General features: G+C 37.6%; 1 protein-coding gene across 2 annotated transcripts in view; it reads right to left on the bottom strand.

Annotated features, from left to right (window-relative positions):
• Positions 1-8,618: 8,618 nt before the first annotated feature.
• The window catches only part of UBN2 (ubinuclein 2), a 79,645-nt gene continuing 64,574 nt past the window's right edge, over positions 8,619-23,689 (bottom strand). For both annotated transcript variants that reach the window (XM_043871897.1, XM_043871898.1), the window contains 3 exons: positions 22,896-23,127; positions 22,367-22,456; positions 8,619-18,894 (listed from right to left, as the gene is read on the bottom strand). In XM_043871897.1, the coding sequence (XP_043727832.1) occupies positions 18,845-18,894; positions 22,367-22,456; positions 22,896-23,127 (372 nt within the window). In that variant the 3' untranslated portion in view covers positions 8,619-18,844. The remainder of the gene's footprint in view (positions 18,895-22,366; positions 22,457-22,895; positions 23,128-23,689) is intronic.

Below are 23,689 nucleotides of genomic sequence, written 5' to 3'. Positions count from 1 at the left end.
TGCCCTGAAGAAGGAAATGGCAACCCACTCCAGTATTCCTGCCTGAAGAATCCCATGGACAGAGGAACCTGGTGGGCTACAGTCCATGGGGTCGCAAAGAATCAGACATGACTGAGGACAGGGACCTTGACCTTAAAATATGTTTATATAAAGAGATAGCTATTTTTATGGAAACTATGTATAAGACTCTTGTTTTATTTTTTGCAACATGAAATCATACCTTTAATCTCTTATCATGAAAGCACCATAAAAATATGCTTATAAAAATTCCCCATAAATATAATTTAGAAGGAATTTTATTAACACTTCCTTTATTGTTGGATATTTATGAACTCTAAATTTTCTTGATTAAACATAGTGCTGGCATGAAAATCTTTGTGCAAAGGTATTAGCTGACATTCTGAAATATTTCCTAGAAGTTGAAAATTACTGTAAGACTCTTGTTTTTCACATTGTGGAAGATTAGATGTGCAGAGAAATCTCAATATAAGACATGTTAAAGTGCTGGGTGAAATTTCCATACGCATAAAAATATTTTTTTTCAAAGTGTGAATGAGTAAAAGAAGCCAGAATAACCAAAAATCAGAAAAGAAAAAATGGAACAATAAAAGTAGCATTTACCCTGAGGGATAATCCTGGTGGCCTGCTACCCCGGTGGCCTGGAGTGTGGGTTTTAATTTGCCTTAGTGAAAGTGAAAGTCGCTTAGTCATGTCTGACTCTTTGGGACACCATGGACTATATACAGTCCATGGAATTCTCCAGGCCAGAATACTGGAGTGGGTAGCCTTTCCCTTCTCCAGGGGATCTTCCCAACCCAGGAATTGAACCCGGGTCTCTTGTATTGCAGGCGGATTCTTTACCAGCTGACCACAAGGGAAGCCCTAATTTGCCTTAGGCAGTCCAAAAAAAAGAGAAAGCCTCAGATCACCTTGTAGGAGGTTAGATCATGTTGTTATGCTCCTCAGTTGTGTGCAATTCTTTGGGATCTCACAGACTGTAGCCTGCCAGGCTCCTCTGTCCATGGGATTCTCCAGGCTAGAATGCTGGAGTGGGTTACCATTTCCTTCCTCCAGGGGATTGTCCCAACCCAGGGATTGAACCTCTATCTCCTGCACTGGCAGGCAATCCTTTACCACGGAGCCACCAGGGAAGGCCAGGTCAGATAATAAACTCTTACAAAATGATGGCAACCCCAACAACTAACCTTATTGCTGGGAATGAAAACAATATCCCTGACCTCATCGAGAGGAGACTTTTGTCTCAGCTCAGGGCTGGGTGGCATGTGGGGAAAAGCTTCTATACAAGAATTCTTTTTTTTTTTATATACAAGAATTCTTAACCACCAGCAGTAAACCACTCATATACATCTGTGGCTGGAAAGTCATCCTATCTCTGTGGCCTTGAAATCCTTAAGCTGAACATTTAGTTTGAAGTGGTCTTGGATTGGTAATGTCCCTAGAAACCTGGAAGAGGCAAACTCAAATACTCTTTAGAGGAACACACTTTAAATCCAGGCCTCAAAGAATGCCCGAAGTCAAAGTACAGGGATACATTAAAAAAAGAAGAAAAAGAAATCACCAAACACATGCAGAAATAAGCCAGTATAAGCAAGTGAGTAGAAAAACTATAGGACTGGACCTACAGTTGGCTCAAGATCTGACTCTGGTGTCTGGAACTTTATGGGTCTGATGCTCCCAACCCACTAAGCACATGCTAAGGCCCTGACCTTGGCCTCTCTCTTTAGTACACTTCACCAGCTAAGAATGCTGCCAAACCCAGGAAAAAATAAGCTCACACGTGAAAATGAGATATTTGAGGAGTATAATCACAACAGAGAGACAATAAATGGAACAAGCCGTGCTAGACAAACCAGAATGAAACAACACTGACCAAAAACTTAAGCATAATAAAGATCCTCACAAACAGGATAATAGTAAGAAACAAGCAATTATGTAGAACTAAATGGAAATAGATATGAAGTATGTAATAGCTGAACAAACCCAATACAGTTGATAAAAACAATGGCTACCTAGCTGATATTCTAAATGAATAATCATCTAGATCAGCTCAAGGAATTTTCTTAGAAGGTATTGGAAAGAGATGGAAAATATGAAAGAACATTTAAGAAATAATAAGGTCAATATCTGAACAATATGAATCCCAGAAAGAGAGAAAATGGATTTAGAGAAGAGATACTTAAATCATAAGAAAGAACTTCCAAAAATGAAAGATAAAAAGGACTCCAAAGGTCTCACGGAGCACCAAATAGAAAAATTATGGAAAAATCAAAATTTTGACATATTACGTGAAATTTAAGAACACAAGAGGGAGGGGATATGTGTGTACTTACGGCTGGTTCCCATTGTTGGACAGCAGAAACCAGCCCAACATTGTAAAGGAATTATTCTCCAATTAAAAATAAAAAATTTAAAAAAGACAAAATGCTAAAAGCTTCTGGAGAGAAGAAGCAGAAAGTTCACAAAAGCATAAGAATTAGATTTATACTAGTCTTCCTAAAAAATACAATGGAGACAAGAAAACTGGTGAAGTTATATATTCTAAGTGAATACAGAATATATTTTCCTAAGGAAAATAACCTAACAGTATTATATCCAGCTAAACTGTTACTTAAATGTAAGGGCAGAAAGATGATATATTCAAACATACAAGGCCTTAGAAAATTTACAGCACAAAAAGTCTCTTTGAAAGCCCTCCTGCTTAAGTGAAATGAGTCAGAGAAAGTAAAAAACTGTATAATATCACTTACATATGGAATCTAAAAAATACAGCAAACTTGTGAATATAATAAGGAAGCAGACTCAACAGATACAGAGAATAGACTAGTGTTTACAAGTGGGGAGAGGGAAGTGGGTAGAGTACAAACTTAGGTATAAAATAAGCTACAAGGATATACTATACAACATGGGGAATATAGTCAATATTTTATAATAATAAATGGAACATAACCCTTAAAAATTATTAATCACTATATTGTATACTATAACATAAAATATTTTACATCAACTGGGAATGTAAAATGGTCAAGCTACTGTAGGAAACAGTTTGGTGTTTCCTCAAAAAAATTAAATATAAAGTTACCCTATGACCCGGGAATACCATTCCTTGGTATATATACAAAAGAACTGAAGACATATATTCCACAAAAGCTTGTACATAAATGTTCATAGCAGCATTATTCATAATATTCAAAAAGTGGAAACAGCCCAAGTATTTATACTAATAAATGGATATATAAAAATGTAATATATTCATACAATGAAATACTATTCAGGATATAGCTTGGATGTTACATTTAATATTAGGGCAAAAATATATCATAAAGAAAGATAAGCAACATTATATATTGTTGAAAACAAAAATATATCAAAAAGATATAACCAAAACAAATGCAACATTGTAAATCAACTATACTTCAATTGAAAAAATAAAAGAAAAAATAGATATAACCATAATGAACATATATTCACTCAATATATGCCAAGACTGAAGGAAAAGGAAGAAGATGCACATAAACAAAACAGAGAATGAGAGCAGGAAAACAAATACAGATACAACAGAGATTATAATATAAAAATATTTTTTAATAAAAATATTTTTAATACACTTCTAAGAAATTGTCTTCAAGTGGATTGATCATATATAGGTGCTATGGGACAAGCAATTGATGTAATTCAACTCATACTTAACAAGATTTCCAGAAAACTAGGAATAGAATTTTAACTTCATAAAAGCTATATACCAAAAATATAGAATAATTGCTATACTTAAAAGAGAAAATTTTCCCATTAAAATAAGAAACAAAGATGGGAGCCCTGGCTGTCCAGTGGTTAGCACTTGGCCCTTTCACTGCGTGGGCCCAGGTTCAATACCTGATGAGGGAACAAAGATCCTACAAGCCACATGGCATGGCCAAAAAAAAGAAATGAAAAAATTGGAAGAGGAAATTAACCTGACATTATTTGTAATTATACGATCAACTCAGTTGAAAAATTAATAATCAGACAAGTAATTAGAAGAAGAGAGTAAAGTTCTGGATACTAACTCAATTTGTGAAATCAAAAGCACTGATCCCAAGAAAGCCACTAGAAAATATAAGAGATTAACATAACCATTTGTAAAAACAACAAATCTAAAGTACCTAGAAATCAATACATGAACAATACCTTTACAGAGAAAACTTAAAAGCTTTACTAGAAGACATGAAAGAGGATTTTTAAAAATGAAGAAGCGGAACAAGAAGCATATCAAAACTAAGTGTGGGTACCTTTGGGATAGAGGGAGTTGGGGAGTAAGAAAGGAAGGAGAAACCTAATTTATCATAAAATGAGGAAACGAGGGCTTCTATTAAGAGATGAAAACCATGTGCTATGGATTAAGGCACATAATTAATGCACTGCTTTGCATTTGCGGTAAAGTAAAGCAGAAATAAACTATACAGAACACATACTGACATACAGTTTGAAAATGCAGCAGCAAACTATGACGGGAGAGGCAGTAATTGTCAGAGGGTTATGTGTGAAACCTGACACTCTGAATGCAAGGGCAGAGACAGAGGTGAAACTGAATCACTGGATAAAGCTTTATTTCTCTTCATGGCTTTATTTCAAGCTTTACTTCTCTTCAATACAAGTGGACAAAGTGGAAGCGGTGACTTGGACTCCAATCAGTGTGGACAGAGAGAAGCTATGACAAAACTAGACAGCATATTAAAAAGCAGAGACATCACTTTGGTGACAAAGGTCTGTATAGTCAAAGCTAGTTTTTCCAGTGGTCATGTATGGATGTGAGAGTTGGACCATAAAGAGAACTGAACACTGAAGAATTGATGCTTTTGAACTGTGGTGTTGTAGAAGACTCTTGAGAGTCCCTTGGGCTGCAAGGAAATCAAACCAGTCAATCCTAAAGGAAATCAACCCTGGATTTTCACTGGAAGAACTGACGCTGAAGCTCCAGTACTTTGGCCACCTGATGGGAAGAGCCAGCTCATTGGAAAAGACCCTGATCCTGGGAAAGATTGAAGGCAAAAGAAGAAGGGGGTGAAAAAAGGGCAGAGGATGAGATAGTTAGATAGCATCACTGACTCAATAAACATGAATCGGAGCAAAATCTGGGAGACAGTGAAGGACAGAGGAGCGTGGCATGCTGCAGTCCACGGGGTTGCAAAGAGTCTGACACGACTTAGCAACTGAACAGCAACAAAGCTAGGTTTACCTCTAGACTGCTCATTACATGAACCAAAAGATTCCCTTAATTGTTTTGCTTAATAGACTTTTAGAGCAGTCTCCCTTTACTTTTTATGCCAAGGGATTGACACGTGTGATGGAAGAATTTTAACTGGTATTTATATCCACTCCTGTACTTTTAAATATATATTTTTTAAGATTTTTAAAAATACTGGTTTCACTTCTATATTTGGGGAAATCAGAGCAAGAGGAAGCATGAATTAACGGGGGGCAAAGAGAGGCAGAAAAGAGGCAGAGTAGCAGCCACCCTGTGTCAGCTCTCATGTGCGAGGCACTGTGCTAGGTGCTTCCCATACCTCGTCTCCTGATTCAACAACAAAACCCACCACTGGGGATCCTCCCTGCAGAAAGGAGGAGGCTGAACGGGGAGCCACATCTTGTCTGAAGTGCCACCTTCATAAAGCGGACCTCAGAGCCCAAGTCTAATGTCAGCCTGTTCTGCACGCTGTGCCACCCTAGTACAAAAACGATAGTGGGGAAATAGCGAAGGGACAGACACAGGGACACAGACGAGGCAAATATACACAGAGACAGAAAAAAAAACAAGCCACGTCAGGGCACATTCCAATGAGGAAGAACCATCATACGAGCCGATATACCTGTCACTGCCCTTTGAAAAACTCATGATCTCACCTGCAATGTAATGCAATCCTTCGAGCACCCAGAATCAGTTCTTCTGCTTTTACTTCCAATTTTCAAAACTCTTTAAAAAAATATTTATTTTCTCAAGTATTCCTCAAAGCTTTACATGGATATGAAGCAATGTCACAGATTCCAGACACTTGAGTTTCAAATCTGGAATGTCAGTCCTTATTATCCACTACAAAACAAGCCTGTGACTGCTGGTTTGGTTATGCATACAGACACCAAATACCTAAAGGATAGCACAATTTGACCTGTAACAGTTATCTAACCATTCATCAATAACTGTGGTACTGTAACTATGGAATACTATATGAACTGTCAACAAGTAAAGACAGATCTCTATATATTGACATGGAATAACCTCCAAGATAATTTAAAAAGTTGGATACGTATTTATACTTTTAACTGGAGAACTTGGTAGCAGTGGTTGGTCCAGGGAATAAAAAGGGGGACAACGGGTAGGAAAGATGCTTTGCATTCACTGTACAATCATGTATTTGGTATTTTTTCTTTTAACCAAGTGTAAGAATAATCTTTCCCCCTACAATCTTTATATCAAGCAGTTCAGTTGTCTTCCCTCTAAACCAGATCCAATTTTGGGGTCTGAGTGGAAGAAATAAATTATTTCTTTCCCTTCTCCCAGTGATTAGATAGCAAGAGGCTCCTTCCTATTTTTTTCCCCTTTTCTACAACTAAGCCCACCTCTTTGTTTCTTTACAAAACTCCCAAACCAAAACACTTATTCAGGGTATCCACGTTCATTGAAAATCCACTTATGTAAAAAAATTTTTAAAAAAGCACTTATCTCACCATTCTTTGTATTTTGAAGAACATGTATGTCCATGTTTTTTTTTTTTCTTTTGTGCCTATGTATGTGCATTAACACTTATAACTGCTCTTTTATTGATTAATAATACATGGACATCTTGATCATTTCTTATCTTAAAACAATTTTATTTAGTAGTGTGATTTTATTCACTCAACCAACTCCCCCCCCAGCACATTAAGCTGTTTCAAAATTTTACTATTATGAGCAACACACATGAACACCCTTGTATGAGTCCCTTTTGTACAGAAACCTTTGTACACGTCCCTTTTCCCCTTAGAATATGTTTGTAAAAACAAAGTTAACTTCTACCTTTGAGCTCCATCTACAGTTGTCGCTTTTCCTAACTAGCCACAGACACTTTTCTGCACCAAGGCTAAGGTTGGAGACGATTTCTTGACTACATGGACAAGTATAAAACATACTTGCTGCTTCAGTTTTCTATACTCCTGTGAACCAACCCCTCTGGACATCTGTCCCTCATTCAATTCAGCCTCAGAGAATAGGCTGCATTTCTGTTTAATTCTTGGCTCTAAATTGACTTGGTTATTCTGAAATTCTTAATTCCTTGGGCCATGTTTTTTCTTCTTAAAAACTTAAAAAAAAAAAAAAAATATATATATATATACCATATAATCCATAATAAAACAGAGCTAGTATAAATGATAATAAAAGCTAACGTTTATCTAGCACTCACTATGAGTCACTGTGCTAAGTGCTTCACATGCCTTACATAATGTAATGTTAATCAAAGTTACATGAAAAAAAGTATTCCACAAAGAAGCTTGAGGAAATTATGGCTTTAAAAAATCCTGTTTAACAATGGCACTTTTAATATGTTAATCCACATTTGCAAGATGGTAGTCAGATTAATTAGCTACAGATTTCTTGAGGGGCTGTTACTCCCAAAAACACACTTTTGCAAAACTAGACTTAAATGTTACTAGTTTTTCGTAAAAGCACTTGCAGCCTACCCTCTCCACCCTGCCTGAGGCCCATGTCTTTAAACTTCTTCATCTTAATGACAGTGCACTGAAAATACACTTAAATACCAGGACTGTTTATATTTGAGGGCATATGTTCTTTTCTGTATCTTATATGCACATATACACTTATAAATGACAAAACTGTTCAACTTCTCTCACAAATTGCTATCTTTTCACCCTCTTTCCCACTCCCTACCTGCATTTCTAAGGTTAAATTCTTTTTTCACTTTTTTCTCACGCCAATATTTTCCCTAAAGAAGTCCTCTACAAGTAAGAATAAAAGATGCTTACCTATGCAACTAGGTGAGCATCCTGTATCTACAGCTGCAAGCCCTGACCCTAGGTGAGCATCCTGTGTCTACAACTGCAAGCCTTGACCATGGAGGCAGGCACGCGTACACAGGCACACACCCTCTAAGCTGAAGGAAGAACCTAGTAGGCCTGCATTCCAGGACTTCCACAGTCTGGCTTCCTCTAGTCACCCCAGAACCCACCTCACACCAGCCTGGCCTCCTTCCTGTTTCTTCCTAAGTCTGCTCAGGATGCTCCCTCTTCCTCCTTCCCAGTCAAATCCCATTTATCCAGGAAGGCCCAGTTCAAACGCCATCAACCTGACAAGGTCTCCTCAGATCTTTCCAGCCCATTTTCTCCCCTGCTCTGAACTCAAGTGGCAAGTGGCCATGGACCACACCTTTGTGACACATTTTGAACTGCTGTCTTTTAACTAGTCATATGATTGCAGACTATTTGTAAATACATGGAGGGTAGGGCCTATGCCCTGATTTCTATATCCCATACTGCCCAGCACAGTGTGAGAGGCAAGAGATACTCCAGGACCACTGAAAGAATGAGATATTAAAATTCAAGTTAACTCAATGATACAACAGACACAAGAATAATATGTACATTCCTCTTTATTTAATACAACAACACGTAACACATACAAAAAGAAAAAACACTCATGTAAAAGGCCCTGTCGTAAAGGATAGACAGGAAAACATCTACACAATCAAATAAGGCTCCTGCTTTAAAACAGGGGTTTGCTTAGCTACACTTGGAATATGAGCAAGGCTGTTGCGGAAAAAAAAAAAAAAAAAAATCCCTGCACTGAAGCAGTATATATATCAATGGGGTCAATTTACTAAATTCACAAGATCCACATCTAGGAATGTTTAAGTCCTCTCACATATCCAAAAATCATCAGGGTTTTATGAAATGTGATTTTTTTGGGGGGGATAAAAATTTTTACCTGTCCTCCTTTCTTCTTAGAAAATAGTGACAAGAGCTCTCTAAAAACTAGAGACCAGCAAACTGCCCAAAGTTTGGAAAGCTTTACCATTAAAGTTCAAAAAGTGTGTAGAACTGAGAATTCAAAGGCAAGATGGCACTGGGAAGAAGAATGATCAGAAGTCTGATCATTTCCTGATCAGTCACGAGGAAACACAATGGAAACATCTAGGCTCAGTGCAGGGTTCGGTAGCAGCAGTTTGTCCATATTCCTGCTCTGATTAGAGCCGGAAATTAAACAAGCACCAGTTCATCTCAAAAGAGCCTTATACAAACATACACACATACATACCCACACCCATTCACATGTCATTACCACCCCCTTTTATTTAAATTTATTATTATTTTTTTTACTAAAATAATACAAAAAAGGGAGACAGGTATATTTACAAAAATCCATGGCTGGTACAGTACATAATTTTTAAGACACACTAAATGCTACAATCTTTCAGGTCCTGAGATTATTACAAATATCAACTCAAAGCTGTGTTCAGGTCCAGTTTTAAAGGAGGAAAAAAAAATTCCCAAAATATTAAGTCACACATATTTAAATTTAAAATACAGCATATCCCTTCAAGTTAGCAAAAACACACCTCCCTAAAAACAACTGCAATATGGTAGTCAGGGCCTTTCACCCAGAGGAGCAGCAATTATTTAGGCTCCTTCCTTCACGATGCATTGTAAAACCTGTTGGCATCTATATAAAGCGGGGAGGTGGCTCAAGAAAGAAGATGCTGTGTAACCGGAAGGACATTCCTTTATAGAGTGAACATTCACTGTATAAATAAGTCCCATTTTTCCTTCTGTTACCAAACAAAAGTCTTTCCTTTATCAAAATTCATACTGCAAGAGTTGGAAATATGTGCTTACTCAGACTAAAAATCAGAATCCTTATTTCCAATCAGTTATAGCAAATCGGTCTGCAGTCCCACGATAATTTTTACAACTGCAAATAAATTTTCTTGCTTGTAATAAACGAGAAAACACTCATCACTTGGTTACCTTGGGAGACTTTGATTAACTTATTATTTGGGGCACAAAATTTTCACCAGCCAGAGATTTCCTTTCCTTTTCAGCTTGCCAGTGTTTAGCAAGCAACAGACAAGGAAGGGCAAGCCCCAAGATTTACATACTCTTAAGAACAATTATATATTTTTGATACATTCTGTAATATGATTTTTGAATGACAGCCAACAAAAGAGCAGTACAAAGCATGAATCCCTTCTCTGGAGGCTGGCCAAAAAACTTGTGTGTATGTTGGAAAACCTACCTCTACTGGTGCAAGGGCCCCTTGCTTATCTACAAGTCTCAGAAGGTCTATGTAATTAATTATGTAAGCATAGCCAGGATTTTAAAAGTTGGCCAAACTTGGTCAACTTTCCGACTACCTATATAAAACAGTAATAACTCTGTCAACTGAGAATAATTTCTCTTTTAATGCCTCTGGCCAAAATTGGGGGTAATTCTTGGTAATTTCACAGGGACAGGAAAGAAAACCCAATATGCTGGCACAGGGCTCACGACCCCTGCAAACAGATGAGAGAAGCAAAAGAGGAGAGAAGTTTATGGCCAGAAGAGTGTGAAATATAATGTAGCAGGTTGTCACACAGAAGAATATGCCACTTGGCTAGTCTTGGTTACTGCCAACTCCTAAATGTGCTTGGAGGGCAGATGGAACTGTCAAATTAAAAAACAGAGTATCTTCACATTATCTAAGGTAATAGTCCACCTTGCTTGTGTTTCAATTAAGTTTCCATTAGTGCTTTGTTACAAACTATTTTAAAACTAGACAAGATAAAATAGAATTATATTATTATTGGCAAAACAGTAACAAATAATATATGGAGCGTTTTCTGAGGAACCTAAAATTGGTACTTAGGATTCATGTGGCCTTTCTGACGCAGACCTTTGTAAAGTAGGTTTATTCCAGAGGAATTAATGAAAAGAAGCAAGGCAGACTATTATGTGAAATAAGAGCCCAACAAATAATAAAAACAAATAAGAGTTCTCTTTTGAATAACCTTGAAAAGTATCAAGAGGAGGCCATGTAATGTAGCTACTACTATATTATATAGTAGAGAAATTTTTAACACAAAGGAGAAGAGAAAAAAAATTCACGTCACCAGTAATGATTTTAAGTCCTGGACATATAGACCCCCTTAATTATACTACTGAGATTTATTTATTTATTTATTAAGTATTCTTGACCTGTTTGGGTAACAGTTCGGAAAAGTGTCCAAAATTTAAGTACTAACCTGCTCTAAAATGGACATATGAAAGAAAGTCTGAAAAGCAGAAGTATTACATATTACAGTATGAGGAAATTAAATAAAGATCACAAATAGCTACTTTCAAGCAAATGGTACTTTGGGAATATCTGAGAAAAATATCAAGTTATTCAAAGGCAGCCTGATTAAAATCCTACCAGTCCCTGTCTGAGTGTGCTGGGAAGTAAACAGTCTCCTACAACACGCCTGCAGTCTTTACTTTCAAATTCAGTGGGGACCCAGCGTAGATGACCAACACGGATGAGAAAAGGAGGTGAAAGTTGAAGCTTTGCTCCCCAGACTCTCAACAACTTTTATTCTAGTGCAGCCACTGGCTGATGCAATGGTTAACTTGAGGGCTCAGATTAGAGAAAAGAAGAATGAAAACTAAAGAAAGTAAAGAAACAATGAGAATCTGACATTAATATTTAACGCCACTTTGTAATGATAGTATGACCATCTGTTTATTAGCTCCACAAACCTGAACAGTGTGCCAGAGAATCTAAAACTTTCTCAGAATTGAACACTGGGATGGTTTTATCTTAACCTGAAAACATTCCATGATTCCAACTAGAGTGTGCACCAGAATCTGTACTTAGTTTCTGAATATAAAGTTCACATTTTAGGACAGATGGACACACAAAAAATATCTCTATTTTTATGTTTCCATTAATTTTCCCAAGAGGAACAAACACACATTCAACAAAACCCTTATGCCTTATTTCTTTGGGTAGAAGTCTTAATTAACATCTGTTATTTAAAGAATGGAAAAAGGAAGAATGTGGAAAACTTGTATGTTTATCTGCATAGTTGATATTTAGAGGCTACTAACTAAGGCTTTATCTGGAAAACACAACAAAAAACCAAAAAGTGACTTTTAAGGAAAAACGTCCTGTCACTAGAGAGTAAATGGGCCTCAGCCAGTTCTGGGAATTAACTCAGAGGCTTTGTCTACTTGGGCCTGGGGCCTTCTCCCTACTCACTCACACTGGATCATTTGTTCCTAATCCCCTGACATTCTCTTTCCTGACCCTGAATATGTGCTACAAAATCTACACACATCTCCTCGCAAATGGTGCTCAGCATCTAGCGCTAACATAGAAGCAGCATCCAATGTTTCCTGTTGTTATTGTTTTAAATGATAAAAGGAAAATTCTATGTATTACTGCTTCATATACCTGATGGAGGGTAGGATAAGATGACCTTCCTCTCCTCCCTGGAGCTGGGAAAAATATATTTCTTTGTGCTCCCACCCTTCCCACAGCTGCCCCAGCTAGGAAGAGAAACCTGCCTCCTCTCTCCCATTTTTCTGCAACCTGAGCCGTTGATGGCTCCCACTCTTTCACGGTAAAGAAGCATAAATTACACAGGTAGACTGGCTACAGTACGCCTAGCAGGCTGTGTGTAGTGCTTGCCGCTTCAGTGCAAAGCTGGGTAAACCTATGGTTACAGGGACAGTACACAATCTCCGTAAGAAGGAGACCCCCATTCATTCTTAGAAAGTTAAAAGCTTAGCTATATCCATCACTAAACAAGTAATATAAGGAAATTAGGCTGAGAACATGGCAAAGTGAGGCAGATAAAACATTTGGGATCATTAATCAACTCCAGTAACCAATCATTCACGCTTTAGCTAGCTTCAGCTCCACAATCTTGGCAAAAATCACACATGTAATAATACCATGAACAGCTTAAAAAAAAAAAAAAACTATTTATAATTAGGAAACTTAGTGTTATTTACCCCTCCCCTCTTATTAACCTGAAACTAAGCATTTTATCCAACCACAAATATAATATGTTTAAATAACACATATGTATCTAAATTAGAATTCCAGTGATTTTTTTAAACCTAAAAATCATATGGTGCTTTTTATGCCCATCATAGGGAAACATTTTTTTAGCCTCTGCAGGAAGATGATAATACTTTTTTAAATTATATAGGACATTTTAGAAAAACTCAAAATATTTTTGAAAAAGTCTCTGATATCCCTGGGAGGTAGGTGAATATTATTATACCCAATTTTCTAATGGGTAATCTGAGGCACAAAGGTTAAACGATATTCCCCCTAAACACAATAATCAAAGAGTAACATGACTGACCGAGGCCACCTGATAACAGTCTTGCTGTCAAGTAACATTGCCAGGAGCCTCTGCTTTCTCCTTTTTGGCCACCAGTCTCCTCAGTTAAAATGTATTTAAAAGGGGGCATTTACTAGACATATTTATACTGGATTTTGAGGATTGGTTCAACTTAGTCTCCCTTCACATGTCACATCTGTTTTCGACAAGAAACAGATGAACACTAATTACTGGTATTATGTTATTTTGCTCAAGGGAGAAACAAAAATAACCATTAAATCATATTAGGCCAAATGTAATTATTTGGCAAATGAGAAAACTGAAGCTCTCTCAGGAATGCCATGGGTTATATAAGTGTTTCCCTCCATATCTGAAGTCCTTCTACTTCTAAGTTTATTACCCTTTTGACAGATATGCAGCTATATGAATTCTTCAAAACCCATTTTCCAGAAGAGTATATGATGCATTTTTAACATGGACAAAGTTGCTAACTTGCTTCAAAACTCAGAAACAATACCATGGTTCTAACTCTAGCTCTCCCATGTCTTTAGTCTTGCCTGCCATCATGTACCTTATCAACTTGACCTGGAAAGACTCTTGTTATCCCAATGCTTTCTCTAGTATTACACACGCCAAGTCTGAAGGGCACAGAGCAGTGGATTACATCCAGGAACAGACAATGAGTCCACTAAATTTATTTTAGTTATAATAACTGACTTATTTTATATGTAGCTGTTGTTCCTGTTAACTTCTACAAACAGATATTCAAAGGGCGAAGACAGTATCTTGTGAGAAGACAATTTCCCAATCTACCCATTCAAATCAACTAAAGGCAATGGAATAAACAAGGCAGAAATTTTGCAAACATTAAAATAGGGGAGTGCTTGGAAAGGATGCAATGGTACAGCAGCTACTAGTTATATATATATATATATTACATATGTATACAAATTTACACACATATATATGTATGCATGTATGTGTGTATCTTACACATATATCCATATACATATAAAGAAGAATAATATTACAGCATGACATGATCTTGGCAACTCTGAGATTCTTCCTCCTGAATCCCCTGACGTTATTAGCCTGTACTTTAGGATATCTGAGAACAGTTTCAAAAGAGGGGAAAAAAGAAAGAAAAAAAGGCACTTAACAAAGACAAAGGCCTGAATTGAATATGCTTTAGAGGAATAATATAAGCCATTTTACCAGAGCTAAGAAATGATTTACAGAGTTAAACCTTTCCTCTTAAATTTTATAAAATAAAACTGTCTAACATGTTTCTAATCATTTACCTACTACTGCATTTTTCTTCTGCATCATTATTACAAAAACAAAAGCCCCCTAAAAGCAAAAACCAAAACAACAGACAAACAAAAACCACCATACATGCACAACAGCAAGTAAAAGTGCCCTTCTGAGAACATAAGGTCAGCAGAAACTACAGTGCTGAAGCACAGGGCAAGTTCTCAAGTTTGGCCTGATTGTAGATTTCTCTCACTCTTCTAATCTAAAACAGGACAAAATAAACATCAACCAACAAAAAGAGCAAACAAAAATTCAAAACCTAAATGATGAAAAGAATACAAGGACCAGTGTGCTTTTATGGTACACCCTTAAAATAAAGTATCCTAATTCTATACATGGGTCAAAGTATATGACAAAGCCTCCCAGAAATAAAGAACTGTAAATTGAAGTTGAACATTACAGGCAAAGTTCATTTTACAAATGTAGCAGCAAATCTGATAGATTAATTGGAGTTCTAAGAGATGATCCCAAGGGACACAGTATTCGCGTAATCAATGGTAGTTTGAATAACAGTAGAATTCCATTTCAGAAAATGTCTTGAACCAAGTAGAGGTGGAAAGGGGGTGTGGTAGAGAGCAACGAGAGGAGAAAGATTAGAGGTGTCTGCCCTTTCCAAACCTGGGTAGTAAACAATTTAAATCTGCTTTGGGGGGAAAAAAAATCCTGGGTTAAAAATCTTTTCGTAGAAGTTGTTTTCATACAGGTGTCAAACCCACAGCATTCAAACAGGTGTGTGCCTGGTTCTTCCTTCTAGCTGGGTGATATGATAAACCCTATTGAGCTTCTATGATATTAAAAAAAAAAGAAAGAAAGAAATTTGGGCTAACAACATCCATCAAAGGGGTGGCAGGCATGAAGGAATGTGCTGACACAATGCTCTGAGTCCCTCAAAATCAAGACTTGGGGACCTCAGATGAACTTCACTTCTTCCCCCAATACTTAACCTCTTCAGCTGGTTTTAAAATCATGATTTCCTTTACCCTCTGATCTCAGAAGCAGATGAGAAAGAATTATAACCGACTGGTAATGAAATTATTGCTTACATCGATTGTGGAGGCTCTGAATGAGCTTGACACTTTGCTCTCAGTCTCCAGCCGAGGCTCAGCACTGCTATCTCTGGAGACAGCTCTGCTGATCATTCATTATTGCTTGTGAATACTGAGGATTAACTTGTATGTACAGTAACAGCTTATACGTCAGCGAAGGCAATTTAAAATACAAGACGTTGAAAACAGCTTCCTTTTCCTGAATCAAGAATCCCACGGCATGGGATGTAACTGTGTGCTGACTACCTTTACAACAGGATGTTGCTAATGCTCTTCAGAAAAGACACACTGCTCTATAGCCTTTCCAATTACTCTCCACTTTTAAAAAATAACATAATTTGATTTTCAAGTGCAAAAATAGAATATGAGTCACAAGCCTCTGTGCTAAAAAATAACTGATTTGTATGTATGTTTTTAGTAAGAAAAGCTGTAAAAATAGGTGTCTGTACAGTATGGACACCATTTTCAATGTTATGACCTAGAAAAGAAATAGGTATTTACATGCAGTAACTCTTTGACCATACTTTTTAAGAAATATAAGGATGTTTATTTCATTTGTACAACATAAAAGGGCAGTCTTGATTGAAATGGATGAAGCTAGTGAAAATGTGGTGGGGGTGAGGCAGCAGTTCTCACAGAATCAGGATTGAAGAGAACAGAATAAAATCTTCACAGAGGAGGCCTCAGAGCCCAGGGCCCTCAGGTGTTTATAAAACGATATGGGGGAGGAACTGATAATCCCGCTCTTCTCGAATGAAGATAGAATCACGGGGCGGGGTGGGGGGGGCAGTCTTGGGATGGTGTCCTCACTCCAAATCTTTCTTGTGACGAGACAAAGAACCGAGGAGCATACACTCGCCTGACAGTGTGATTCAGAGTTGATGGGTTTAACAAATTAAAGTTGTCATTCCTCAACTTAAACTACCACTGAACTCATCTATCAATAAACATATGTGTACAAAAATACACACACAGATGAACACATGCACCACCCTCCACCAGAAGAGAGATGAATCTGCATTGTGTTCTCTTCTTGTTCGGGGAAGTAAAATGAAGGTGGCTTCTCAAAGGAAAATTCTTAAAGATTAGCAGACTTTTTTTCCCCCTCTAAATTAGATAAAAGCAAGAGGTATGCTACAATGGAAGAACTCAAGAACTGGGTAAGCTTCCCTAGGTAAAAAAAACCGAACAAACTTTAATCAAACATTCTCCATTCAAATCAAACATATCTGCAACATCCCAGTATCCTTCCAAATATCTACCAGGGTTGACAGAACATTCTTATTTGCTTTACTGATAAATTAAATTCTTAGAGGCAAGTAATTATATCAATGATTCCTTTGAAATAACCCTTTCCCCTTATTTTAACAAGTTCTTGGAACTAAAGTTTTCAGTTATTAACTTTTTTTTTCTGCTGTAAAGTAAGCCAATGTGACTCTGATGTCAAAATATGGGCTTACAGATCTAAAGTATTCTGTGTTAATTTATTCACAGTCCTAAAGCCTATTTGGAACTTTTGCTTATGAAAGGAAAAAAGGGCCTGATTAATACCCTTATCTGGATAAATATTAATGGTATTGGGTGACTTGTAATGAAAACATATGTAAGAAATCTTGCTACTACCAATCTGGTGCAATTTTTTTAGGTGTCTGGCATTATTAATGGACCAAGCTTACACCATTCTTATGAACAGTTTGAAAACATTCAGAAGCCTAAACAGGAAGAAAAAGACTAGAACAATGATGTGGTGAAAAAAGTCAACAAAATGTATCCAAACACTATAAATTTCTCCCTTAACATCCTTTGTTGAACATGCAATTTGCATGAGGAAGCTCTAGTAACGGAGTCTTATTATCTGCAGGTTTACTCATATATCAATACTCTAAGTATTAGTAAAACTTTAAAATTTCAAATGCTCCAAATCAGTTTCACTACAGTGGATATAGGGAGTAAAAATACACTGATTGTTATAAAAATAATCCCCTGTACACAATGATCCTAATTTAATTCCTCCCTTTAAAATACCATCTTCAAAATTCCCCCCAAATACATATATGCCGTTTGAATGACCAGTGAAGAAGCACTCCAATACACACTTATACCTGTTTATATCAATAGTTAATAATCACCTGAAATACCACTAGCAAAAAAAAAACAGAAAGAGAGGTTGTGAACTAAAGTGATGTTGGGGGAAATTGACAATTCATACTGGCAGGCCTGCAAAGGCTAAGTGGACCAAAGCTGCAGTCCTACAACAAAGATCCCCATTTCTCAAGAGGAAAATGTGAACACAAGTCACATTTTAACATCAAGAATGGAAATAAGAATTAACCAGTCAACACCAGATGCACAAATCACCTGAAGGAGAGAGTTAAGTACCTGCTTCTGAATGGAAGATGTAATTGACCCTTTTACAAAAAGGGGACATCTAAGTTTCATCTGTTATGAGCAACAGCCTCAATTTTTTTACTTAAAAAAATGTAATATATATCACTGTGCTAAAATAACTTTCCTGAAGCATCTTTAGTCCACTGATTTACACAGGAGTTGCTACACATTGGAGAAGATTCAAGTTTGTTCAGGATTTTTGAGGGTACATAATTTATACTCAGCTACTGTCTGCATCAGACATAGGGCCATTAAATTTTTTTTGTGGAAAATTTGTTGCATAGTCCACTCAGACATGACCATTACTCCTGACAAACTGGCCTAATTTGGGGTATACTGCCTTTTATTATGCAACTATGTCTACAAGTGTTCAGATCCAACCCCCAGGATGGATGGAGTTTACCCAAATCCTCAATTTCCTTCTTCCTGCCCAGGGAAAAATCAAATTTGTATTTCTGTGGGTTTGACAACTGAGTCTCTTTCAAGTCAGTTAATATGGTAACTGTCTTTCTTTAGAAGAGACCAAAGGTCACACTTAACTTTGCACAAAAGCATTTCTTCCTCCTGCACCTGGCTTTACTCAAGTAATGTTTTCTTTTCTTTTTCCTCCTCACCACAGTGCTTGGGACGAGAGAATGTAAACATCGACAGAACAGCAGCCCTATGACCACACGAGTACTTTCCCATCAGGTAGGTTCCAACAGCCAGCCAAGTGTGTCGTCTCCTGTGCTTGCTGCGAAGTCACTGAGATTTCCGTGGTAACTTAGTGTCCCCTTTACTTTGGCCTCCATCTGAGAAAAGAGGTGTTTAATCAGTATGGGTCGGCATGTCATAAAAAATAAAAGCATATGAAGCAAAGTAAACAATTCTAATTTTCAAGTGGATGACGACATTGCTAGAAAGATAACCTTTAGTACCTTACATGTTACAGCACAAAGAAGTTGACATATAAACAAGAATGATTCTCTTATCTCAAAATGACTATGGTTTAATTGGTTTCCAGTGTCCTACAAATACTATTTCAACAAGTTATTTGTTATCTACCTCATAGTCAACTATGTCAAATGCTTCGAGGATTATAAAGAGACGGAAAAACACAATCAGTCCCCCTCCTTCAAGGAACTTATCACATTTTTTGATTCCCTTAGAAAACAAGGTCAACTTCAAGGTCAACTTCATTTTCATGCAAGTGAAAATTTCTTCCCATGACATAGCAGTTAGCAACTCTCAATTATTTATGCAAATGAATGGACCACACCGGGAGTGAAAACTCCAGCTGCATCTTTGTTTTTAGTCCTAACCTGGCAAACGTAAAAGGTAGGAAAGTCTGCCACGGGAAGAATGATTTTTCTAGTTTTACGTATGGCTATGTAACTTATACTGGGAAAATGCTAATCACTATACTTAAACTGGACAAGAGTAGGACTGGGTGACCTTGAGGGCCGAAAAAAAAATGTAGAAAATCTCTTATCATTTGTTGCCTTATCAAGGAAAGTTAAGCTCCACCAGGCCTGAGTATTCTTGCCTGGAGAACCCCATGAACAGAGGAGGCTGGCAGGCTACAGTCCATGGGGTCACAAGAGTTGAGTCGGACACAACTTAGTGACTAAACCACCACCACCAGGCCTGAGAGAAAAAGGCAGGGGGAGGCAAGAATGGCAGAATGCACAAGTGTCAAGGAGCAAATTACTGCCTTACAAGAGTAACCTTAAGCCTGGAGGAGACCACTGAAGTCACAATGTTGAGTCTACTCCTGTGATGTCTAAATTACTTGGGTAAAACATAAGCAAAACAAAAAAACTGCCTCTACTGAAGAAAAGATGTATCAATGAAACAAGATAATAATTTCAAAAGTTGTATATACAGAATACTATTTAAGTGAACTTTAGTGAGAGTATCTAAGGAATTGGCATTTTCATTTATAATAAGGTATCATACCCTTGCATTTGTGGAAAGAAATGATTTGACTTGAGACACGATTAAATTCACAGAACAGCAGGGTGGGATTTTGCTAAAAGAAGCTTTGGATAATCAGCAAAATAAAATACTCATATTAGGTACTTCCCTCATGGTCCAGTGGTTAAGACTCCATGCTCCCAATGCAGGGGTCCTGGGTTTGCTCCCTGGCCAGGGAACTGGATCCTACATGCCTCAACGGGCAGTCTTACATGCCTCAAACAAAGATTCTGCATGCCTCAACTAAGACCTAGCACAGCCAAATACATAAATTAATTAATTAAAATATTTTTAAAAAAAATACTCATATTAACCACACTGTGTAATTCTTTAGACCAGGGTTTGGCGACTATGGCCCTTAGGCCAAATATGGTCTGTTACCTCTTTTTGTGACTAAAGTTTTACTGGAGCCCAGTCACACTCACATTATGCATTATCTAAAACTGTTTTAGTACTGCAATGGCAGAGTTAAGTAGTTGTGATGGACTATGTGGTCATGCAAAGTAAACATGAAATATTTACTATTTTCATCTTTGTAGAAAAAGTTTATTGGCCCCAGTCTTTAGACTAGATGCGATCAGAGAATTAACATTAACTAAACTCTTACCATGTACGTGATACCATGCTAGAAGCTTTAAATATTTTTGTTAAATTCTCCATAATAAGCCTATTAAAAACATCTTGCTATCCCTATCAACGGAAGTGATATTCGAACAAACTACACTTGCTCAAAGTGGCAGTCCTAGAATTCAAAAATTCCAGCCTGATTCTCAAATTTAGTGTCTCAGACTTTAAAATGCTTTTTAAATGAAAAATTATAAACTTTTAAATTTTAATTACTTGGAAAATACTGACAGTCTTATTTCCTGTCTCCCTCTGGAACAGAGGTGCTGATCAGATAACAAGATAATGTATCTAAATCTGGAATATGAGGGTCACATTGAACCACAAGAATCCTGTGTGCCTAATTCCCTGCAGATTTCTACCAGTCTGCCCACAAACATATAGTTCTCAGCTGGACTCACCACACCAAGCAGATGTCAAAACCCAGGGTGGAACTGCTTTAGTCACAGGGCAATTTTCCTTAAGCATTTAAACCTAGTCAAGAAGTTCAGGACGATCAGGATTGTTGACATTTGTGCCTACTTTGTGTAAAGAATCTGCCTGTAATGCAGGAGATTCGGGTTTGATCTGTGGATTGGGAAGATTCCCTGGAGAAGGGACTGGCAACCCACTCCAGGATTCTTGCCTGGAGAATTCCATGGACAGAGGAGCCTGGTGGGCTACAGTCCACGGGGTCGCAAAGAGTCGGACACGACTGAGCGACTCACACTTTGTTCCCACACTGGCACAATTGTGGTCGTGTGTTCATTCTCTCAAGAGGTTAGTCTGGGGCAGCTTAACACTTGGGTGTCTTAGAGCATTTACTACAACCTACTGCCTCAAGATTGCTCTGAAGCTCCCATTTCCACTTTGTGGTCAGCTGTAAACTTGTTCAAGAACCATTTTAAATGCAGTGGCCAAAAAGAACAGTGAGGCCCTAGTCAGCTTTCACAGTTAAGAGAAAAGTTGAGCTGCTCAAAGATGCTGAAAATGGCCCTCAGAATACTATCGGCATTTTACTGGGGTCAGCTGCTGATGACAGCGAGAATCAGGAGGCCAAGGCTGGGTGCAGCATCCGCTGTCCAACTCCAGACCTCAGAGCATCTAGCTGGCCTGCAAGTATGTAACACAGAGTCTGAGATCACATGAGGTTAATAAGGGCGAGGAGGCAGAGAAGAGTAATGGTTAGGAATACAGGCCATGGAGTCAGACTTCCTGGATTCTATCTCAGATTAAACACTTATTATCCCATCAACTTGGGCAAGCTGCTTACCTCTGATTCCCTTTCCTGAGTTTCCTGATCTGTAAAATGGGGATTGTGATCTCATTCACAGGTTTATTGTAAGGATTAAATTAGCTAATACGTGTATCACAAGACTATCTGGCACTTTGGAAAATTTCCATAAAGGTCAAGTGTGATTAACTACTGGACATGATTTTTGTATACTGTCTTATAAATCCTATTCTTTGTCCTCATTCCCATATAACAAACACCTTTAAAAAGGCTCTCTGCACATGTAACAAAAGATCTCCTTTACCTGTTTCCTTTCTCTGAAAAGGCATTTGTTGCCGATGAGCATTTGCTCATATGAAAATTACCTTTTCCAATCTTTGTCATTCTCTCGTATTGTTTTCAGGAAAGATTTAATATATTGGTAAACCTGTATAAATGTTAGCTAGGGGAAGAAACAGGGGCTCTCTTACCATTAAACGTTTGCTGTACATGTGCAGGCAGAGGTGAGTGGGAAAGCGCTGCTGCGTGCTGAGCTCCTGGCTGTAAACCCTTTAGTAAATCTGGGGGGAGAACACACTTGTCAGTGATCTTCTTCAAACTAAGATCCGAGCCCTCTTAGATACAAAAATGAAAATAATTTATCCAATGCAAGCACAGACCTCGACTTCAAAGCTTTTTTTAAACTAGAGTACATACATTATGTGTATAAATATAAATGTGCATGCAAATAACCCAGGAAATCTGACTTTCTCTTACTATAAATTTCATTAAGATAAAAGTGTGGAATAGCCAGTTAACTTTAGAAACTATTAAAAAATTTCAGAGTCCAGTAATTACACTTGTTTTATATATACACATGAAATAAACTGGATTTCTTTTAAAAAGAAATTCTATAATCTCCACTAACTCCAACTGGACTGCTCTCAATTAGTATAAATTTGTGAGGTTTCCTGTTCTGTCAAGACTAGGTAGCCATGTAAGAAAAAGAGCCCCACTTACTCTGAGTTAGGCTATGGTGGAAAGCGGCTGAGGTAGATCCCGAGGTGGTTGTCACTCCAGCTGTGTCCGTTCCAAAGCCAAGTAGCTCCAAGGGAAACTGGAAGGGCATGGTCACTGGAACAAGGCCACCCAGCATCCCAAAAGGAGTCACATTTTGATTTGTTACAGACAAAGGTGATGTCATGAGAGTCAGAGGTGAGGCATTAGCCAATAATGATGCTCCTGCTGTGGACTGCGGAAACCAGGGGTCAAAATACATAAGAAATCAAGTCTTTAACCTGAATTGATTTATTTTACTTAATATCCTCATGGACGTGAGACTGTGTCTTACGTCTACTCTAACAGAAACTCTGGGAGACAGAAATGAAGGCTGAAGTGTAAATTACATTTCAAAGAGTGACCAATACTGGCTTTGAAAATACTTCTACTTAGCTCTTCATCACCAGTTAAGTTTCCTTAACTGTTACTGCAATGTCTATATTAACACCCATTCCTCTTAACCCACTCATTTCTAAACTTGGATTTCCGCTTTTGCTTTGACCTCTCCATCTGACACAGGGAATTGATTCCATATCATTTCAGTTCGGTCTCTGATCTGTAATTTAGCTGTCTTTTTGGGCACAACGTCTGCAGCTTCTGTTCTAGACTATTACTCTCTCAGATCCCTCAACTCCATACCCTGTACTTTCATCGTTAACGGCCATCTGTGTTTTCCTCTTCATAAGCTTTATCTGCCTCTTCCTCAAAAGCTAACCACCTGACCTATGCCATGAATACCACTCCTGCAGAACTTT

This window comes from Cervus elaphus, chromosome 18, assembly GCF_910594005.1.
Source record: "Cervus elaphus chromosome 18, mCerEla1.1, whole genome shotgun sequence".
In the NCBI taxonomy this organism is placed as follows: Eukaryota; Metazoa; Chordata; class Mammalia; order Artiodactyla; family Cervidae; genus Cervus; species Cervus elaphus.
Note: the sequence above shows the minus strand (reverse complement) of the source record. Positions and strands in the feature narration are given on the sequence as shown.